This window comes from Centroberyx gerrardi, chromosome 11 (genome assembly GCF_048128805.1).
Source record: "Centroberyx gerrardi isolate f3 chromosome 11, fCenGer3.hap1.cur.20231027, whole genome shotgun sequence".
NCBI classification, from domain to species: Eukaryota; Metazoa; Chordata; class Actinopteri; order Beryciformes; family Berycidae; genus Centroberyx; species Centroberyx gerrardi.
In genome coordinates, this window is record NC_136007.1 from 20,356,669 (window position 1) to 20,378,823 (window position 22,155).

A 22,155-nucleotide genomic window follows, 5' to 3' on the forward strand; every position below is an offset into this window, starting at 1 on the left:
AAAAATTAAATCGTAAAATGATTTGATAGCACAAAGGTGATGATGCCTATCATAGAATTTATTTGCCTTACACCATAGGGATGTAGCAGAGGGTGAACCTGTGATGACACGTGTACACCTTTTGATTTGAGTTCACCCACATTTTTAACCTGACATAAACCTTTAAGATGTAAATTTGTAGTATAGCCTACATCATTGTAAAGAGCCTCAAACTGATGTAGTTACATGAGGATAGGCTCTTAAAAGGGGAAAAAGTGGTTTTCTAATAGTATAGGCCAATTGATTTTTGTTTGGTTGTTTGCCTCATGACATCATTTCAGTCAGCACCTTTTTATTCAGCACAACACTGCATTGGTGTAACATACACTGAGTGGATAAAACATTACGGTGACCTGCTCTTTCTATGAAATAGGCTGACTGCTGCATTGATTTCACTTAGTTACAATTCCTTACAAAGGTCACTTCAGGGTGATAATGTTTTCTAGTTTGGAAGAACTTGCCTCCCAGTTATAGATTTCCATCTAATCCACATTCCAAATGTAGACATCCATTTGTAATTTTATTTGTGGGTTTTATATCTTATCTATTTTACTACACCTACTGTATAATCTACCTCTCCACTCACTGAGAGACCACAGTGGATATCAGGATTGGCTGTCTTTGCTTAAAGTAGACACACCAATGAGTCAGTAAAATTAGGGTCTAAATGGTGAGTGTTGATTTCTCAACTCTCGTGTTTGGTAGAACCTGTTAGTAAAGCTGTGATCAGCTGGACAACACAGCAATTCCTTGCAATGAGACCGATAGGATATCGCCGCTCTTGCAGACAGTGCACCATGCTACCGACAGGTGGTGTATGTGCTGCATGCACAACGAAAATACAAACTGAGCCTTGCTATGTTAGCAATCAAGGAGCTTTTCAACGTTAGCTAGCAAATAAAACTAGATAAAGAACATTTTTAGATAGGGAAATGTCAGTTTATGTTGAAAATTAATGAGCGTACCACCTTTGCCAGGTCAGCAACGTCTGGATTATTAATGAATGGTTTCAGTCCGTATTTGATTTAAAACGAGGTAAGTTGTAAAATGGCGGATTAACATTCAGGCAGTTTGTCATTGATGTCGCTATTCTGGTTAACCAGCCAAACACCTGATGTTAACGTTAACCAGAGCCATCGATCTAGAGATCTAACTACGACACTTTACTGAAATAACGTTAACGTGCTTAATAGCAACCTACTGTGAGCGCTAGGTAACTTAGTGGTCTTGTTAGCTGGTTTTAGCTGGAGCTAACGTTAGCTTAGCAAGCAACTAACGCTGACAACGTATCAATATTAACAGCATAGCTGCAGTACACCACAACCTTAGCGATAGTTCGTCACGAATAAAACATGTAGTTAGTGACATTTTCTCAGGTTAACTCTAACTCGGCTAACACATATCGTTAACATTAGCTAACACTAGCAAGAGAGCTGCTTGTCTGTCATAGCAAAGAGGGTACGCAGAGAAGAGATGAGAGTGGATAGGAATCACAAGCCCTGGGAACGTTTGTAGTTGTGTTTGTAGTTCGGAAGTGTACAACTGCGCGTGTCAGGATCCGACCCGTTTTGGTCGAAGTACTGTTGTCTTGACAAACCGAGTAGAGCCCACGACGAGTGACCTGTCATGAATATTTATATGGATACCAAAGTACTAGACCAAGAAGGCATATTATGGCGCATACACCTAGCACGCATTCCCACCTAGCGTCCTCAAAGTCAGAAGTCATGCCCCTCGCCATCTTAGGTGGCAGTTCAAAACAAGCCAAACTTTTCGTCTTTACCCTGGTTTTTAGGAGCCTCCGATTGTGCAAATCAAGTACAGACGGCTTCAGAGACTATTGTACTCTTGAAACACCTTAACTCACTGTATTTGTTGTATTGATACAGTTGCATACTAGTGTCATGTATAGTAGTTTAGCCTACGTTATGTCTGAGAAGTTGACTGTCATCCAAAATCAGTGTACTTCCACCAGTTAACTTAATCCCAATTTAATATCATAGCTCTGCATCAAAAAGCATACATAGTATAATATTGCTAACGCTAACACACTGCGGCTGCCGTTACCATGGCTATCTCGTTCCCTGTTGCTACTATTGGTTTGGCTGCCTATCAAATGAACACCCGTTTATAGGCCCAACTTCAGCCAGTTTCTTCCCAATGAATCACTTCCCTCGCTCCACCTTCAAAATGTGCAGCGCGTCTGCAAACCTTGAGGAGTCCACACCACACAGCGCAGCACACTCACATGGTTTGGTTTGTTTCGATTTCATTTTACCAGGCCTATTCATGGAAGGGTGGGTTCAATTTTAACACCATACACACATTTTCTCACGTGCCCAGTGAAAAATCACCAAATTCTGCTCATGTTTCAGATTATTTAATGCGTGCAATTTTATAAGTACCAGAAAAAATATCAATTATCTATCAAATCTGAAAAAATATTACTACTAATTTTGCAATTCATTCAATTATGATCAGTTAAAAAGTTATTAATACTTGCTAGAAATAGTGACATAGTTAATCATATTTAACTTATCTTTTGCAAACAAATGCCTAATTGTTTAGTAGCCTAAATATATAAAAAATTATGATGTATAGAAATCATGATCAAACTGATAACTCGGGCATGAATATGATTTAGCAATCATTCATAGATAGTAATGCATTGTTTACTGTTGTCAGCCCAGAAAATGACTAGTATTAATTCATTACTATTTGTTTCTATATCTTTATGAATGCTGCCATACCCCATTTGTGCCAGCAGAGATTGAGTTGTACATTGTTGTTTTGGTCTTTCAGCACCAATGTTGTACTGGTCCATAGTAAATTGTAAATTATACTTTTAGAAAACCACCAGCCTCTCAGTTGCTCTGCACAATTTGTTTGTCGAGACAAATTCAGATCTGTCAGTCAGTGAGGGTTGAGACATTTTTCTCTCTATGCCTGTGTCTAACCAAACTTCAGCACGGTGTGTAGCAAAAAATAATGTTCCCGGTTCTTTATTGAGCATTTCATTAATACGTAAATACAATTTGTGTAATTGAGAAAATTTAACGAACTGTGAATATCTACACCCTAGCTGCACATTTTCACACAATGACCACAATTCTCCTCTCGTATTCAGAACAAAGCTATATGTGCTTGACTGTACTGAATCGGTACCTGTTCTGTACTGAATCTGTTATTTTTATCATTTGCCCCCTTTCTACTGTGTCCAAACCTGGTGTTTGAACTTCGTTCCAGGGATCCTGCTCCTTTGGGTTTAATTAAAGCAGGATTTATCCAGGAACTTAGGCCCCTCTACTGGGACCCTCCAAACAGAAAAGTGTTGATTTACAGGCTGACAATTATCTGTGCAGTTAAACACTAAAGCAAGATTTTCATAGACGTTGAAAAATGTCAATACTCTTATGTAGCATGTCATGATTAGTAGCCTCTAAACAGCTGATGGCAACTACAGCAGTTATTTTGAACTGTAGCAGACTTGCTAGCTGTTTTTCATGGGATGTATGAGGATAAATGAGACTCAAAACATCTGAGAACATGTAGATTTGAAATTGTTTTTGAAAAGTTTTGAAATTTGTAGTCAGTGAAAACCTCTGTAAAACTGTGTGTAAAGTTTTAACCCACAGAAAACATTCTCAAATGTTCAGTTGTTCATAAAATGTTCATTTGTGAACAAATGTAATAGTTGCAAACTATTGTGTTTTTGCACTTGAATACATTTTTAAAATACAGCTACATCTCAGTGATTACAACGTCTCTAATCAGAGATTATAACATCACAACACATTAAATCTGTGCTTTTGGACTTTTGATACTCTTTTTGCAAGTTGTCTGTGTCAAAACCAGGTGCAGACTTGTAGAAGGGAGAGGGGAGGTGAGTCAGTGCTCTGGCTGAGCGAAGTACACCACAGCGAAGCCTTTAACAAACACTAGGTTGTTGGGGAAAGCTCTAAACATGCCAACGCTCGAAAATGCTGAATTAGAGAGCAAAATGTCACAAGCCACCATATGGCAGCAAACAGCTACCAAGCTCGCAATTATTATATTCTCTCAGCCTAAATGCTATAGATCTATTAGGACCCTCAACTCAGCCGTATGAATGGAAATTCAGGACTTCATTGTGTTGTCTGCATAAATATATGACTCATATAATGTGCAGTGCTTTCCCAACAATGCTGTGATTGTTAAAAAACTTTGCTGAAGGGTTCTTAGATGGGCCATAGCAAATGTCATCTTTTATCTTGGCTTTAATAATAGAAATATATAGAGTCATCCAACTGCATTGTGCAAGTGCGTGGGTTTAGGTTCATCCTTCATTCATATCACATAGGCTTTTTAGGGCTGATAGCATCTGATACGGTGCATCATTGGGTCTGACCCACTGTTCCTGGCAGAAGAAACAAACCTGTCAGCTTCCTGCCCTGCTCTTGACTGCTTGAGGTCTTGGAGCTGAGCTCTATGTGAGATGTATCCTGGTTTGTTAATGACTTAATTTAGCCAACGCCGCCTAATCATTAACAAACAAACTCTTCATCTGAATTGTCTTTTGTTCCAGGTATAACTGAAGAGTGAACTTCTTGCTTGGGGTCCAGAGCAGTGGAAGCACTTACTCAAGCAGATCCAGAAAATGTTAAAGAAATGATAGCAGCGCAAGATTTGCAAACAGATTTTCAATTTCCTCAGTAAGCAATGGTCTACACTAAATTATTAGCATGCTTGAAGAAAACCTAAACCTCTGTCTTTGAACATTTTTTGCATTTATATGTATACCAACATGCCACCTTTAGCAACCTATGTGTGATTTGTAAATGGCTGTGCAATGATTGAAGTCTGTGTTTTGGTTGTGATGACTTTCTGTTGTGCACAGAGAGGCCGACTCCCAGTTATCTTCAGATACTGACCTTGAGGATCCTGATGGCAAAAATGCAAAGACAGGAAAAGGAACGGTATGTTTTTAAAACATGATATCTTAAGAAGCTCTATAATCAAAGACTTTTCCAAAGAATTTGCTTGGGACGTGTGATGTTTCTGTTTCAGATAAGACATTTTGATGTTATGTAGCCACTGTATTTGTTCAGCAAATTAAAAAAACGTCAATACAAACAGCACCATTGGCATCAAATGTCTCTAAAAAAAATTTGATTGCACACTATGATGGTTCTGTACTTTTCTGTAACTGGATAGAATATTCACTAATGCATATGTACAATGTTCAGATTTATGATGTACTTAAATACGGTGGCACTTGTGGTATCTTCCTCCCCGATAGGCAGCCAAGAAAGGAAAGAAGGCCTTTGGAGACAAGGCCAAAGGCGGGGGAGGAGGGAAGCTCTCGGGCCTCGGCTGGGTGAACGGCCATCGTCAGGAGAATGGGATGGAGAATATGACTCTGTTTGAGGTGGTTAAAATGGGAAAGAGTGCCACACAGGTAGGTGCACACTAGTTTGGTAAAGAGATTTGGACTTGTGTCGTAGTTATGAAAATATTTGACTGGTACAGTAGCTATGGGAATAGGGTTAGGGTCATGATCAAATTTGCAGGTTGCATTTATTCATATTCATTTAGCAGTTTTGGGGTTAGATCAAGTTAATCATAACTGTTTGTGAGTCTTCCTAAAAGTAAAACACAGGACTGGTGTTGGGACAGCTATACGCTCCTGTGACGTCTAATGTGCAAGTTGGATTGGGAATAGATGACTATGCTATCTATGTAGTAAAATGTCTTGTGGCTCATGTTTTATTTTCTAGTCTGTTGTTGATGACTGGATTGAGGCATACAAACATGACAGAGACATCGCTCTCTTGGACTTAATCAACTTCTTCATTCAGTGCTCTGGTTGTAAAGGTTCGTATCTCAGATGGTGTGTCTTAGATGTTGCATTTTGGATGTCTAAAGCTAAATGAATATGCTGAACTTTGCTTCCCATGTGTCATTCTTCTCCTAGGTGCTGTGAGTGCGGAGATGTTCAGAAATATGCAGAACTCCGAGATCATCCGAAAAATGACGGAGGAGTTTGATGAGGTGCTGTATGCTGTGTTGGGATATTATTTGACATAACCTATTTTTACACCAAAATTCAACAGAAATGGACGAACAGGAATCTGTGCAGTTGCCAGATCCCAGCTTGAGAGTCGTGAAGGGAAATGAACAGTGTAAAACAATCGCGATTCTCCTGACCTGAATCAGGCATCTCTCTTTACTCCTCAAACAGGACAGCGGTGACTATCCGTTAACCATGTCAGGGCCACAGTGGAAGAAGTTCAGGCTAAGCTTCTGTGAGTTCATCGGGGTCCTGGTGCGGCAGTGTCAGTACAGCATCATCTACGACGAGTACATGATGGACACGGTCATCTCGCTGCTCACTGGCCTGTCTGACTCGCAGGTCCGGGCGTTTCGACATACGAGCACGCTAGCAGGTCAGTTCCCGTGTGTGCGTTCCTGTCCCCCGCTTCTCTGCACGCTCACGCTGTTACTGTCCGCTAGCCTTCCGCTGTGCCACTGACCTTTGTCGTCTTTGTCAGCCATGAAGTTGATGACGGCCTTGGTGAACGTCGCGCTGAACCTGAGCATCAACATGGACAACACGCAGAGACAGTATGAGGCGGAAAGGAACAAGGTCATAGGGAAAAGGGCCAACGATAGGTTGGAGCTGCTGTTGCAGAAGCGTAAAGAGGTGAGAGGAATGTTACGTTGCCTGTTGCTTGTGACAGTCATCCACCGCCACCGCGCTTTGGAAAGCTAACGCTCCAACTGATTAAATGAACACAATAAAATGTCTTCCTCGAGCATGTATTGTCTGTGTCTTCAACACTTCAGTTCAATTCAATGTGCTTTATTGGCATGACAGTTTAAAAACAAACAATATTGCCAAAGCATGTAACAAGAAATGAATCATCAATTAACCAACATGTTAGAAAATGAATCCCGTCCACTCCCATTTATCAGTGTGTGTGTGTGTGTGTGTGTGTGAGTGTGTGTTGCTGTGTATTCAGACCCTCCACTGTCCACTGACTATCAGTATTCCTATGTCTATGTAACTCGTGTTTGTGAGGAAAAATAAATAAGCAAAATATAATATTAGCCATTAAAAATAGAGCTTTTCAGGGAACATACATTCATACATATTCTTCATGTTTTTCATCCAACTGTGCTGCCTCGTTCCCTTAAAGTATGACAACAATCAACAAATTCTGTAGCTAATACTGCAACTTTCTCTTAACATCCCTTGATTGGCTGCTTGAATGCAACTCACAACCGAACACCCATAAAACCTCCTGAAAGTCGTGGGTTTTTTTTTGTTTGGGCAGAACGAGCAACATTTGTCAGGCTCTTTTTTTATGTAGATTATGTGAAGAATAACCACTTTTTGTGTTTTGTTATTATTTTTCAGCTTCAAGAAAATCAAGATGAAATTGAAAACATGATGAATGCCATTTTCAAAGGAGTGTTTGTTCACAGATATCGGTACATAAAATCCTTGATTGACTTACACACGTTGACTGTCAGATTTCATTGTGGTTCCTTCCATGCTACGACAGTCTGTCACAACAAAACAGGGCCTTTCAGTGCTGATTTTTGGTGTTTTGGCGCCCTCTTGTGTAAAATTTGTGTCAACACTAATATGACTCTACATGCTTTTAATTTGAGACCCGACAAGTTTTGAGTAGGTTGCTACTCTGAACATTTCTGTCAACACCTTTACACAATGTGGGCTTCATGACTCTTATTCTTGGTCCAATCTCCTTGTTTGCCAGTGATGCCATTGCTGAAATCCGAGCTATTTGCATTGAGGAGATTGGAGTATGGATGAAGTTGTACAGTGATGCCTTTCTCAATGACAGCTACCTGAAGTATGTTGGCTGGACAATGCATGACAAGGTGAGCCAAATGATAACACTGAGTGTTGTATAAAAGAATTCAGACAGCAGCCAAAAGGTTTCCTATATTGATGGTGACTCTGTGTTTGAGTGCTTCATAGCATGATTTTGGTCTTCTGATTACCAGTGAGAGAGCTGGGTCTTGATCTTGGTGACAGTGTTTTACTACTGAAGAGAAAAACAGTCAGTCAATGCAAATTTAATCTCACAGCTGAACTTGCTGGGGTGAATATTTAGTCATCCTCCATTGTTGTTGTACGGGTAAACAATGTTTTTCGCATACAAGTCAATATACCATTGAGACACAGATTGTGTTAGAACAATTTCATAGGGAATGAAGACGACATACTGCAAGACTTAAGTACCTTTGAAATGAGGTGGACATATCATCAGAGGCAGAGATCAGAATTTATTTTTAATATTTTGGTTTAGTTTGGCCACATCAGCATAAAACCACCAGAAGCCTTCACTGTAGGAGGACTTAATGTTAGTCTGTGCATTATGTAGTCCAATCCTCCTCATGTCTAAGACCAGTAAATTGTTTTGGCAGAGGGATAATTATAGAAAAACAAGTGCTGATGTAGTTCATTTAATCTTTAGATTGGAGCTATTACAACTCTAGTTAACATGGCAATAATTTACTGTCATTGTATCTTGTCTGTAGTCAAGGGTAATAATGAACATTCTCAGTATCGGGATAATAGCAGATGTGATAATTGAGTGTTGGCGTTCAAATATTTAATGTCTTGCTACTGTGACTCCAGCAAGGCGAGGTGCGGCTGAAGTGCCTGACCGCCCTGCAAGGCCTGTACTACAGCAGAGAGCTCAACACCAGACTGGAGCTCTTCACCAGCCGCTTCAAGGTGAGCCGGCAGCCGCATCACCTCACTCCTACTTACTGGCTTCTTGTGCATCCTGGAAGACTTATGGAGCTATGGAGAACACATGGCACAAAATTGTCATTGGAAACTTTTGATCTTCTTGTAATAACATATTTGATAAGCTCTTCATCTCAAAGTCACAGAAATGAGCATGTAGAATGTGTTATTCAGAAAAGCATTTGACTGGATCCCTCAAGTGCTGATGACCCTCTAATTTCAACTATGGCCAAAAATTACATCTACGTATAGATTGCATATAGATATTCTATATACTGTATATTTTGCTCAAATGTTGCCTCTTTATGCAAATAAATAAATAGCAATGATAGGCTTTTGAAATAAAATATATCCTTACACCATATTACAGCAAATGTTATGGAAAATACATTTTTTTTTTTAAAAGAGTGAGGTCTACGATCAGGATATCCATGACTTAAACTTACTCTCATTGACAGGACCGCATTGTGTCTATGACTCTGGACAAGGAATATGATGTTGCAGTGCAAGCCATTAAACTCCTGACGCTCGTCTTACAGTGAGTAACCTTTCCTGTAAAAGACATCATATTTCTCTTGAATGGCATCATTCTACAACTGATCACGTTTTATGTAGCCGCGTCCTATGAATCTAAAGTCATTGTAGTCATTAAAGACAACAGTATAGTAAATTTCTCTAAAGATTGGGATTTCATATATTTTGGCACAATTTAGCCAAATTATTCCTGCCCATTAGTGCTCATGGATGACGTCATTTTTGCTCATAGTCGAGATGACGATGTTTAGTTGCATATTGTAGCTTTTATTAAATTTGCAAAGTCAGTTCTCAAAAATTATATTTTCTCTCTGATCCTGAAAGCTTCCCTGAGAATATTTTAAACCATCATCACCATTATGTTTTTACATCAGGACACCTTAAGATTTAGTTCCATATATCAAATGGTCACCTTTGTCAGTGATTCATTTGAATCGACTGACCTTTATCACTAAGAATGTGTCAATGTCATCCAACAGAAGCAGTGATGAGGTTCTGACAGCGGAGGACTGTGAGAGTGTCTATCATCTGGTCTACTCAGCCCATCGACCCATAGCTGTAGCGGCAGGAGAGTTTCTCTTCAAGAAGTAAGAGTTTTATTGCAGGTTGAAAACTTATCAAGAAGTGCAACTGAGCCGTTAGGACTGAAATTGGATTTCATTGATCCAACATGTTGTAAGATATCTTAAAGGCTAGGTCACACTGGACGATTTTAGTATCAATTCTAAGCCTGACGGACCCTCGGCACAGATTATCCTGTAGTGTGAACAGGCTTAAGACAGGAGAATTTGGCCCTCCCGACAACTGCAGACCAGTCAGAGCCCGGCAAGATTTTTTCAAACGTGTTTGATTTTGTTCGGCCCAGTCTGGCAGTTTATGTAGTGTGAAGCGGTCCAAGACTCACCAAGACTGAAATCTGAGCTTTACCGGTTTAGCTGAAGGGGGAAGAAAAAGACAATGAACCACAAGAAAAACCACATTTAACAAAAACAACGGCCACTCACATAGATAGTTTATATATGCTATACAATTTTATTTGGAGAAATAAATCTCATATAAAATGTGCCTGAATCAATCCACATAAGTATGCAATTACAAATTAAGTCAAAGACGCCTCATGAAAAAATCTTCATCAGTGTCGTTCTTATAATAATGTCACTTCATAATACATTTGTATTTTGTAAATGTAAACTGTAGCTTCTCTACCATGAAGCAAGAAATAATAGAACGCCTATTTTGTCACTGGATCTACAGTGAACTGTTCTAGACAAATGGGAAAATATTTTTGAATGAAGGAATCTAGTAGTGTGTAATCCCGTGTCTTCATGTGTGTGAGGCCCACCTTTGTCCCGTCACATAGTGTGAACAGCTTCCCAACCGGATAGCAAGTGTTTAGTCTCAACTGCCCTCATCGGGCAAGACTTTAACAGTCTTCTAGTCTGACGTAGGCTGAAGTTAAAGTTTCTAGTCCTATGCTATATTGAGTGTATTGCTTGACCTTTTGTGTTGTGTTGATTAAAGGCTCTTCAGCCATCGAGGTCCCGAGGAAGAGGGATTGCCCAGGAGGGGCAGGCAGAGCCTCAATGGCGGCCTTATCAAGACCACTGTCTTCTTCTTCTTGGAGAGCGAGGTAGCCAGGCACCTCTGGATGTTGATCCTGTGGTGATTGTAATAGAAATATCCATCTTAATCAGTCACTTAATCTAGCATTGAGCGTTTAACTCTTATTTTTCTTTAAACAAATTGAAAATGTGCCAGTGGGGTGAAACAATCCACTTGCTTCCATTGCAAATCATCTTGTGTTAAGAATTTTCTTGAATCAAGTGATATTATCCTGATCCTAGTGGAGGGATCTGCCTTGTTTGTTTGCTTGTGACACTGCATAGGAAACAAGTGAAATTATCTCACCCCTTTTTTCACATGCTCAGAAAAATAAGATTTTAAGACTAAATACAATACTGAACTTGAAGGCACTCAATTCTCCAACTAGCACAGCTACAGCCTCGTTACTGGTTTATATTTGTTTATCGTTTGTCTTCTAGGTTTGATTTTACGAGAAAATAGCACTGCAGTGCTGTTTAGCAGACTTGGAAGTCTCAGATGTTGGACCTCCCCACCAGCACATGAACGCAGCATAATAGTTATGGCTAAAAAATAAAAAATTGTCTTATAGTGGAAATCCCAGATCCAGATCACCACCAAAATGTAATCAACTGATCCTTAGGCCGAGAGCTATATATACACCAAATTTCATCCAAATCCCTTTGTTACTTTTTGAGATATCTTGCTAAGAAACATAGTGAAAACATAACCTCCTTCCTGCGTTGTTGGCGGAGGTAATGACTTGTTAAGATGGACCTTTCTTACAGTGTATGGTGACTGTGAACAAATGTTTGAAAATGTTAAATCTTGATTTGATCCCATGTGATGTTTTCCAGCTCCATGAGCATGGAGCCTACCTGGTGGACAGCCTGTGGGAGTGTGCAGCAGAGCTGCTGAAAGACTGGGAGAGCATGATCAGCCTGCTGCTGGATGAACCCATGCCAGGGGAGGAGGGTGAGGAGACCACACTGTCCGACACCCACTAAGTCTAGTGTTCAGCTCCAATCAAAAGTAGGAAAAGGAACCTTTATGCACGAGAGTCATTTCACTTACTGGACCATCATTTTTCTGTTACAGCTGCTTCACGTAGTTAGGCGAAAGTCTTTTCTCTCATTAGATTGTCATAATAGGTTTCTGTGTGTTTCTGTGTTTTCCAGCCCTGACAGACCGGCAGGAGACGGCTCTGGTAGAGATCATGCTGTGTGCCATCCGGCAGGCTAGTGAATGCCACCCTCCAGTGGGCAGAGGCACAGGGAAGAGGGTGAGTGTTCGGCTCAGCATGCTCGACGTCTTTGTGTAATGAATTCCATGTTCACAATTAACATGGCTGGGCTCTCTCGCACGTGAAAGGTCCTGACTGCAAAGGAGAAGAAAACACAGCTGGACGACCGGACGAGAATCACAGAGATGTTTGCAGTTGCGTTGCCTCTGTTATTGGCAAAGGTGATTACAGTATTCTGCCCTACTCACATAACAACCTACTCAGAGCTGACTCATATATTTGGACAACTTGTTTGACTCCTAACTATTCAACTCTAACTGCCTTGTACTTATCGTTTCCTCTTGCTCGTTTAGTATTGTGTTGATGTCGATAAGGTGACCAATCTGCTCCTAATACCAAAGTACTTTGATCTTGACATCTACACTACTGGTCGGTTAGAAAAGGTTTGTGAAATATTACATTTGTTCTAACTTCTACAACTTACACGTTGTACATGTATGCAGTGTTAATGATGAAATAGCATTATAAACCACACCTTTCATGTCCTCATTAAGCATTTGGACGCTCTGCTGCGGCAAGTCTGGGAGGTCGTGGATAAGCACACAGACACTGAGGTGCTGGAGGCCTGCTCCACCACCTACCACTATCTCTGCAATGAGGAGTTCACCATCTGCAACCGCGTGGACATCGCCCGCTCCCAGCTGCTGGACGAGCAGGTGGACAAGTTCAATAGACTCCTGGAGGACTTCCTGCAGGAGGTAGGTGCTTCAGGACCTGAGTTGTGTGAAAGCGCATTAACACGTGCAGAGACCGGGTTGAATGTCCAGGATTTTAGAAGTGCGATGTCTCCTCTGTCAGGGTGAAGAACCGGATGAGGACGATGTCTACCAGGTTCTGTCCACACTCAAGAGGATCAGTGCTTTCCACAAGTAAAGCGATGAGCATGAATGTTGAATACCCAGTTGGGAGAACCTCCAGTTAGCTTGTTTTGTATTTCAGTCGTGTTTTGGTTTTCTTGCATGAAGTAATATGTGAATAATGTAATTTGTATGTTTTAATTGGTGTTTGTTAGCTGTTATTATGGTTGGTGAGACTGTATATTTGGTGTAATCTTTTGAACTTTCTTTCTTTTCTTCTTTTTTCTCCTTGAAGTGCACATGACCTCTCTAAATGGGATCTCTTCACTAGCAACTACAAGCTACTCAACACAGGTCTGCAAAACGGAGATATGCCTGAGCAGGTATCACAGCCTTAACAGCAGAACCTCCTCTAACTGTATCAGTAACATTCCTCAAACGCTAAACCAGAAATATGAACCGCTGTCTGTCACATTATTGCTCATCCTGTTCTGCCTGCCTTCTCCCCCCCAGATTGTGATTCATGCAATGCAGTGCACACATTATATCATCCTGTGGCATCTAGCGAAGGTGTCGGAAGGCAGCTCGTCCAAGGTATACATTTACATATTGGTCAGGGCTCAGCGTTAAGCATTTTGGAGTACTCGCGAAACACAGTGAAATGAGATATACAACCGTGGATAAAAAATAAGTGGTGACTAAATAAACTTGTCCTGAAAATGTCTTATGACCGGCTAACAGTGAAATGAAATTTGTTGGCTTAATCAAAGCAGATGATCCAGGGTGTCCTTTGCGTTGAGTGGTTAAATGAGTGAAGCGTTCAGGCACTCTGACTCAGGACTTGGAGCTTGTGTGATTTAAAAATGTATTCATTACTTATTCATTTCTTGGCATTAGAATCATTTGTAAAGGCAAAATTATCATTCATGAAAAATGAACATTTAAGTAAGAGGCTTGCCTCTGCCAAAAGCAGTAAAAGACAGGAAATCCAAACTTCAGCTGTGCACTAATGCAATCCAGCAGCTTTTGTTTTGCAATGGCTACACACTCCATTATATGTGGTTTGTGTAATCCAGATATTTCCTTTTTGGGGACTGGCTTTATTTAAAAGCCTTCTGCATTAACCATGTCACCAATTAATGTGAAACTTTGTGGATTCTAATGCCTTATGAAGTCTTCTATTTTGCAACATGTTTAACTACATTTGTTATGCATTAGCTGTACAGTGTTATATACACTCGGTAGTAAAAGTATTGACAGGTTTAGACAACTTCTAAACCATTTTAAAAATCTGTTATTGGAGTAATATTGATAACCAATACTTTTGACTACCCACACTGTTAACTACTTTGTTCACTTGTATGACTGTTGAACTTAACTGTTGTTCCCTTTAGGGGGATATGGTGACCTTGAGAAAGCAAATGAGGGCTTTCTGCTTAATGTGTCAGCGTTACCTGAACAGCGTCAACACCACAGTCAAAGAGCAGGTGGGATTATGCTGAACGGACTTTCCTTCTCATCCTGGCTTTGATCCATGACAATTGTTCAGCACAACTGAAAATATATCTGTGGCCGGTGTTTTCTTGAATGCTAAAGTGTTGAGCTTTATTCCAGGCCTTCACCATCCTGTGTGATTCGCTGATGATCTTCAGTCACCAAATCATGTCATCAGGCCGGGAGCAGCTGGAGCCTCTGGTCTACACCCCCGACTCTTCTCTGCAGGCAGAGCTGCTCAACTTCATCCTGGACCAAGTGTTCATTGACCAGGATGATGACAACAACAGCACAGGTCAGAGTCACTCACCGCTCTCATGTTAACCCGCTACAGCGCAGCAAGAGAGTGGCTGGAGGCCAAGGTTGACATCAGCCAGCTGTAGTATTTGTAAATTTGTGTAAAACATGGACTATGATTTATGATTTGTTTGTTTTATTTTTCCTATTTTGTCTTTCTCAGATGGGCAGCAAGATGATGAAGCCAGTAAAATAGAGGCTCTGCACAAACGAAGGAACCTATTAGCAGCCTACTGCAAATTAATCGTTTACAATGTCGTGGAAATTAACACCGGAGCAGATATATTTAAGCAGTACATGAGGGTAAGTTCAAAATCGTATTTTTATTCATCATAAAGAATTCTTGCAGGCCCTGCTGTTCCCAGTTAACAGAACTCCTTGTCTCTCCCCTTAGTATTACAACGATTATGGAGATATCATCAAGGAAACGATGAGTAAAACAAGACAAATTGACAAAATACAATGTGCAAAGACGCTCATACTGAGCTTGCAACAGGTAAGATTCTTCCTGGCTACACACAAACTTGCACACCTAAAAAGCTAAAGATTGGGCTGTTTTTTCACAGACATGCAAGATTAAACATGCATTACTATTAAACATGCACAACATTATTTGTTCACTTATCCATGTGTCACACGCAATATCTCAGACACCACTTATCCTATTTTGACAAAACTTAGTGAAATGATGCATCTCACTGCTGCATTCCAGCATTCAAAATGACACTGATTGGACATTGAGAAAACTACAATTACAGCTCAAAACAAGGTGACATAGTTGTTACTGATTGGCCCAGATGGGGACTTTCATTCGTGAGGGACATTTACTTTATACTGTTACCTTGCTTCATTTTTTAGATACATTAGTAGATATTTTGTGCCAATTCATCACTACCAGTTGATCTTGAAAACAAAAATTGCCACCTTTAATGTTAACCTCTGAGGTGTCACTTTTCCAAAAGGTTGCTCCATTGTGCCTTCATGTCACGTTGAAAAATGAGGAAGAGCACACTTTCCTCAGAGGCTGTATTATAAAAACAGATTTGGTAAATCTAGACTAGGCTAAAGCTAATTGAAGTCATTCCAGCTCATAAACCCATTTTAGTCTAGGATGATCCCACTCTGTGAAACAGCTGTAAAAGCATCTGGAAGAATTTATTTTCAAGTATATTCTTCTTTTTCTTTTGTAGCTATTCAATGAGATGTTATCTGACCTTGGCTGCAATTTTGACCGCTCTTCATCAGCCTTCTGCAGCATAAAAGAGCTCGCCCGACGTTTCTCATTGACTTTTGGCTTGGATCAAGTGAAGACCAGGGAGGCTATTGCCATGTTACATAAGTAAGTAGCTGAGCCAAGATACTGTGGTTTACAGCTTTGCATACAGCTCTATTTTTTATGATATACATCTGTGTTGTAAAAAAGTAAAGCTTTTCATTTATTCATTATTCCTTTCTATAACTGTTTTAGAGATGGAATTGAGTTTACTTTTAAAGAGCCCAGTCCCCAAGGAGAGGGGAATCCACCTCTCAATCTGGCCTTCTTGGATATCCTGAGCGAGTTCTCCAGTAAACTGCTACGACAAGACAAGAAAACAGTGTAAGTTGGCGGTTACAAGATGCGTGCAGCGGTTTGTGTTCGATGTCGTCAGGACGGAGCTGATGATGAACGCTGAAAAGAACCTAATCATGACTGTTGTCATTCTGACCTCCACAGTCACATGTACCTGGAGCGCTTCATGACCTTTCAGATGGCCCTGCAGCGAGAGGACTGCTGGCTCCCCCTCATCTCGTACAGGAACTCCCTGCAGGCTGGAGGAGACGACGACACCATGTCCGTCATCAGCGGGATCAGCAGCCGAGGCTCCACCATCAGGAGCAAGAAGTCCAAGCCAGCCACCACTAGCAAGAGGAAATTGCCTGAAGGTGAGCGACTGAATTGGCCAAAATCTTCTGATCACCAGCCAGCAGCCACATCAATATCCAATGATTGCTTTGTTTAATTGTAATGACTGACGAGCCACACGCAGCTGCACTGGTGTTAGAGGAACAGTCAGGCTTAAAGTGATATTTTACTTTGACACAACATTTTATTTTGAGCAAACATACATCAATATGAGTTCATCGGCAGTCAGCAATATTGGCTGTCTTGTGTATCCATGGTACATCACTCATTTGCATTGCCCTGAAAATTATATGATGAAAGTTATACTTGTAACATGCTGTGTACAGATTTTTTTTCTTTTCTATATTTTTCTGTGCCTCTGGTCACAAAGTTTAAGAAATAATTGCACCTGTTATCAATTGTCAATGATCAGTGGAAAACGCCTGAACATTGGTGGGGCCTTGGGAGTCCCAGGGCAGCTAATGTTGGATTTATATTTCAGTACACGTCCTGCCATTTAATTTTTCCATAAACAGAACTAACATTTATTACATTTGTAGAGTATATGGTAAAACAAATTTAACTTGTTCATCACATCATCTCCTACCACAGGATTGTCACACAATGAATTGCTTTCTGCAGTAGAGGAGAACAGCTGCAGCAGCAGCGATGCAATGTGGATGAACCGTGAGCAGAACGTGCAGACGCCGCTGATGATGCCTTCGCCCCAGCTCACCTCCACTGTGCTGAGGGATCCAAAGAAGATGAGGCCCGAGGACAGCTACGCGTACGCCGTGCCGTCAGAGCAGCATCCCCACCAGCCCGTACCTTCCCCGCAGCAACACCACCACCAGACTGCCATGGATTACAAGTAACCAAACCTTTCTACACCTATTCCCTGTAGCTTCCTTTCAAATAAATATGTGCAAATCTTGCCGCTTTCTTGGGTATCTGCTTTTGTGAAACAATGTGCAGCTGTGCACTTTGACGGTTTCTAAAGTGTTGAACACTGTCCCACAGCACCCAGGTTACTTGGATGTTGGCACAAAGGCAGCAAGCAGAGGCCCACCAGCAGCAGGAACGGGTCTGCATGCAGTATACCAAGATGAGAAACCACATGCAGCAAGCAATGTAAGATGGCTCTGCTCTCCAGATTCCACTGATTGTGTTTGAATTGTGGAGTAGAGCTGGGCATTTAACTAATGATTTTTGACTGCCTGCTGTTTGGCACAGCATCCAGCCAGTAGAAAGTAGGTGAGAATACACGATTTATTTATTTCACTTTTTATTAACAAGCTTCCATATGTGTTCCTTAGTCGCCGAGGCTCTGGACTCATGGAGGATGATGAAGAGCCAATAGTGGAGGATGTGATGATGTCATCAGAGGACCGCTTAGAGGACCTCAACGAGGGCATGGATTTTGACACGATGGACATTGATCTGGTAATTGAAGAAAAAAAAATCTGAAATTTGTCAAAACATTTCACAATAATAGTGCATGATGTGAGGTCATATGATGAGTGCGGGAGTCAATTCATAAACTTTTACTCTGGTAAATTCTTCATTCGTATGAATGTTGAAATGATAATTAACATTTGATAACATGTTTATTAATTTGATGTTGATGCAAGTAATTTATGTGCATATGCAAGTGATCTGCTTGGACATTGCTAAATGACTAAGTGTTGCTGCTAATGTCGCCTGCCTGTGGAGTCAGATGTTACTCACAATTTCAACATAACCAGGAATTAATGAATACGTCCTCTTATCAGAGTAAAAACCAAAGATTTGATTGCATGAATTCATGTAGTTTGATTCATTTTATTCCACCAAATGTTAAAATTAAGTTCAAATTGTCTATGAAAATTTTTTGCCTTCTTTGTTCATTGCTCAGTCGATCATACACATTATCCATTGGCAGCAAAAGTTGCACAAAATATTTGCCCTTTTATCATTACCTTAAGGCATTTTTCTGGTTCCATTTGTGTTGCATAATTCTGACTGAACTGTTATTTTCTAGCCACCATCAAAGAATCGCCGAGAAAGAACGGAACTAAAGCCAGACTACTTTGATCCATCTTCCATCATGGATGATTCGGTAGGGATTCTTTCCGCCTCTGAATAATATTAGGTTATCCGGGGTTTTTTTCTTTATAGATAATTGTGACAGTTCATATTGTGTAGTTTTTTGTGCATGCAATTATTTTTTGGTTAACTGTGGCGGATCATCAAGCCAACCAGAAAACCTTGCATTTCTTATAACTCATCATCTATCGTCTCTAACAAACCAAAAGGGAGCAAATGATAACAGCAGGCTAGTGAGAGCTTAGAATTGTGTATTAACTATGAACAAGTCATGTTTTTTTCATGTAAAACAGAGACAAAAAAATCAGACATCAAACGAGAAGGAGACTGTTCAGTTTTATGAAAAGCAAGTGACAGGCAAACTTTACACTTCCACAAGTGTTTTTTCTTTCACTTGCCCATTTTTTTTCTTGTTATATATTACTCTAATAACGACTATTTGCCTAGTTTCTTCATTTCTGTTTTATTCTGTATTGATGCCTCAGCTGTTTTTTTTTTTAAAATCCAAATTCTGTTTTTCTATTTATATTTTCCACAAAATAGACAACACAGGGCACATAAAGTTTAGTTTAGGCATTTCCATTTCATAAAAAAATGTTTTGTTACCAGGCTAAATTTGTGCCACAACCTTGGTTTCCTTATTTAAAAGATCATCAATTCTAACAAAACAAACTGTCTTTTTGTATCTCCCCAGGTTCTCAATGTTTCAATGTTCTGAAATGAATTGGATGCATCGAGGAGAACGTGTTATCAAAGTCCTTTGATGACAAGATGGATGACTGTTCTCTGTAAAGAACGGAACTAAATGGACTACTATAAATGGTTTGTGAGACACCAATGATTGCCTCTTCAACACCTTGTTTGTTTAATCTTAGAGGGAGACCTTGATTTGAATTTGAGTCTATTTTTATGCACCAGACTTTTGTCACAGTGCAGGAGAAATGTTTCTATGTTTATTCAGACGCCCTAAAAACAACTTGTCAGCAGTGTTAGCTTGTGGTAAGCTGGACCCATCGTTGTGAATGTGGGATGCTAACAAGCTGTTATTTTGGTGAATGAAAGTGCCAATACAGACACTTATTCTCCATTACGTGGCAAGTGCCTGGTGAAGGAAAAATAAGAGACTGAAATTCAAATGATTAATATATACCTTTAACCTTTTTCATTCAGTAGACAAGAATTGTCTGATGTAAATACATAGTGGCCAATATACTTTTAAACTATAGAATTTGGCATGGCATGTAGCCATATATCGAAATATGTACACAGTAAAATATAATGTGAAATGGCGTCTCATACTGTTGAAAGGCCTTGCCGCAAATATGATATACGGCATCCTCAGATTTCTCTGTGATGGTATTTTTTAGAGATGTATGTGTTCTGCTTTTATACCTTATAGATGACTTTGATTTATAGATATTTTGTAATGACAATCAGATGTAAAATAATGGTTTCTAATCATGTTATTTCACATAGATGCAGAAATAATCGTTTGTAATGGAAATTATAATGTTACTATAGATATGGCCTGCAGTTTATATTTTATTTTCATCTCTCTAGAACTAATGGGTGAACCAGTAATGCCCAGGTGCAATTTGACAAATTGACGGCTGCATTTAAAATTAATTTTGAATAAGCTCAAGCATTCACAATGTCATACATTCAAATTTAACTCACAACCTTAAACACATAATCTCTTTGCTCTCCTAAATCTTGACTATTTTTCTCCACTGTATAATATCTAATAAAGCAGAAATGCCATAAATGCATTCTTTAAAAAGAAAGATTTGAAAAAGGGTTGAATATGGTGTGGGGGGGTTTTTTTCTCAATGTTTGCAAGTATGCAGAGGATTTTTTTTTTTTCAAAAAGCCAATTTATTTGGTGTACCACTGTTGCGTGTATAAGAGAATTATAGAATGATTCTAAATTACAAAATTTTAGAAGTCTTTAGCCAGCCATTATAGTATCAGTGTTGTATATTATACAATTACAAATGTGTAATATATTGTGAATTGGTGCTCATTTTATATTTGCAGTTTTTGTTCATTTGAAATTAATTTTAGGGAAAGGTTCAATAAATAGAATGTAATTATTTGAAGTTAACCTACTAATTTAAAGGTATACATGAATTGTTTTGTTTGTCTTTTTAATGGATTGTTGCGATATTTCTTTACCTCTCTATTGGACTGGTTGGCAGATTCTTTCCTAGATTTTATGGAAAAAGATGTATTCATACAGTAGTTAGAAACAAAATCTCAAATTGCTCAGAATCTCACTATAAACTGGAAACGGATCATATGGCCTATAACTTTATCATATACATATTAACTATTAATGTTAGGCAGTTAAGAAAAATGCATCTTAGAATTGCCTGTAAATTTACATTAATCATTTCATTTTGGATCTTTTGTTTTGCATTGAACTGCTGAAAACGTACATACATCTGTATGTTTACACACACATATTTAAATATTTGTGTATATAAATTTGTGTTTTTATTCTATTTACAAAGTGTCCATTGCGTCATTTATGGTTTATATTTATGTCTGGAGATGTAACTTTTTGAGCAGAATAAACCCCCTACAATTGTGTGATGATTTTAAGAACATGTCTGCCAATCCATACTTCCAATTTTTAAGTGTACATATGAATGAAAATGTGAAGAGAATGTTCAGAAATAATGTCAATCAGAATTTGATTTGATCTGTCTTACACAGTATTTTATTTTATTTTTATACATGTTGCTGATGATATCAGTTTAACTTATAGTAGGACTTCTGTTTTTAATTCCTGTTTGATGTATTTCCCCACTTTTCTCTTCAGCTTGTCAGCCACTTCTGAAAATGCCCTTTGACCTAAAGTGAGCCTTGATCACAAATACTTGATTTCCAGAGTTAACAGCCTGCTATCTGTGGCTACAAATCAGCACAGTAAAACTTCCATAGTGCTCACCCTGGCTTTCCAGCCTCACCTTTCCAGCGTTGGCTGCAAGTTCAGTGTATCTGTATCATCTGTCTCATTTTTATAGCATTTTCACTTCTTAAACAGACCTTTTTTATTTCAAATTTATTGGTGAAGAGCAAGAAATGGAAATACCATTGTACTTTGGCAGGAATACAACATTTGGAGTTTTTGTTCCAGTGCTGGAGCCATGGTCACTACATGCGTCAATATCTTCCTTCTTCCAGACTTATCTTTTTTTCATTTTTACTGTGACCATGACATTCAATACTCTAATATGAACATTTTTCACAACATAGTTGGGGTGTACTTAAAATACCTTTTAAAAGTGGTGTTAGTTTGAAACACTGCATTATTTTAGGGTAGTTATATGGTTTAACTTCATTCATTGTGAAATAGTTAGTAATTTGCTAAATT

The 22,155-nt window shown here is 39.4% G+C and overlaps 1 protein-coding gene across 1 annotated transcript; it reads left to right on the plus strand.

Moving 5' to 3' along the window:
• The first annotated feature begins 880 nt into the window (after nucleotides 1-880).
• On the plus strand, nucleotides 881-21,323 carry LOC139925279 (cohesin subunit SA-2). Its single transcript, XM_071916577.2, has 34 exons — nucleotides 881-1,074; nucleotides 4,604-4,730; nucleotides 4,916-4,994; nucleotides 5,318-5,476; nucleotides 5,796-5,892; nucleotides 5,993-6,069; nucleotides 6,260-6,464; nucleotides 6,570-6,721; nucleotides 7,439-7,512; nucleotides 7,803-7,926; nucleotides 8,690-8,788; nucleotides 9,262-9,341; nucleotides 9,817-9,924; nucleotides 10,859-10,967; nucleotides 11,776-11,893; nucleotides 12,097-12,200; nucleotides 12,290-12,382; nucleotides 12,515-12,604; nucleotides 12,716-12,919; nucleotides 13,020-13,090; nucleotides 13,314-13,401; nucleotides 13,532-13,612; nucleotides 14,413-14,505; nucleotides 14,633-14,807; nucleotides 14,973-15,112; nucleotides 15,204-15,305; nucleotides 16,000-16,148; nucleotides 16,278-16,406; nucleotides 16,524-16,732; nucleotides 17,334-17,562; nucleotides 17,712-17,822; nucleotides 18,008-18,134; nucleotides 18,712-18,789; nucleotides 19,471-21,323. The coding sequence occupies exons 2-34, from the start codon at nucleotides 4,687-4,689 to the stop codon at nucleotides 19,492-19,494; spliced, it is 3,822 nt and encodes a 1,273-aa protein (XP_071772678.1). The 5' UTR covers nucleotides 881-1,074; nucleotides 4,604-4,686; the 3' UTR covers nucleotides 19,495-21,323.
• The last annotated feature ends 832 nt before the right edge of the window (nucleotides 21,324-22,155 follow it).

Bases quoted from the DNA above. Each gene is read 5' to 3' on its own strand.
- LOC139925279 (XM_071916577.2), top strand. From the start codon at position 4,687: ATGATAGCAGCGCAAGATTTGCAAACAGATTTTCAATTTCCTCA. The intron at 4,731-4,915 runs GTAAGCAATGGT...TGTTGTGCACAG, and splicing joins ACAGATTTTCAATTTCCTCA to AGAGGCCGACTCCCAGTTAT. The intron at 7,927-8,689 runs GTGAGCCAAATG...CTGTGACTCCAG, and splicing joins GCTGGACAATGCATGACAAG to CAAGGCGAGGTGCGGCTGAA.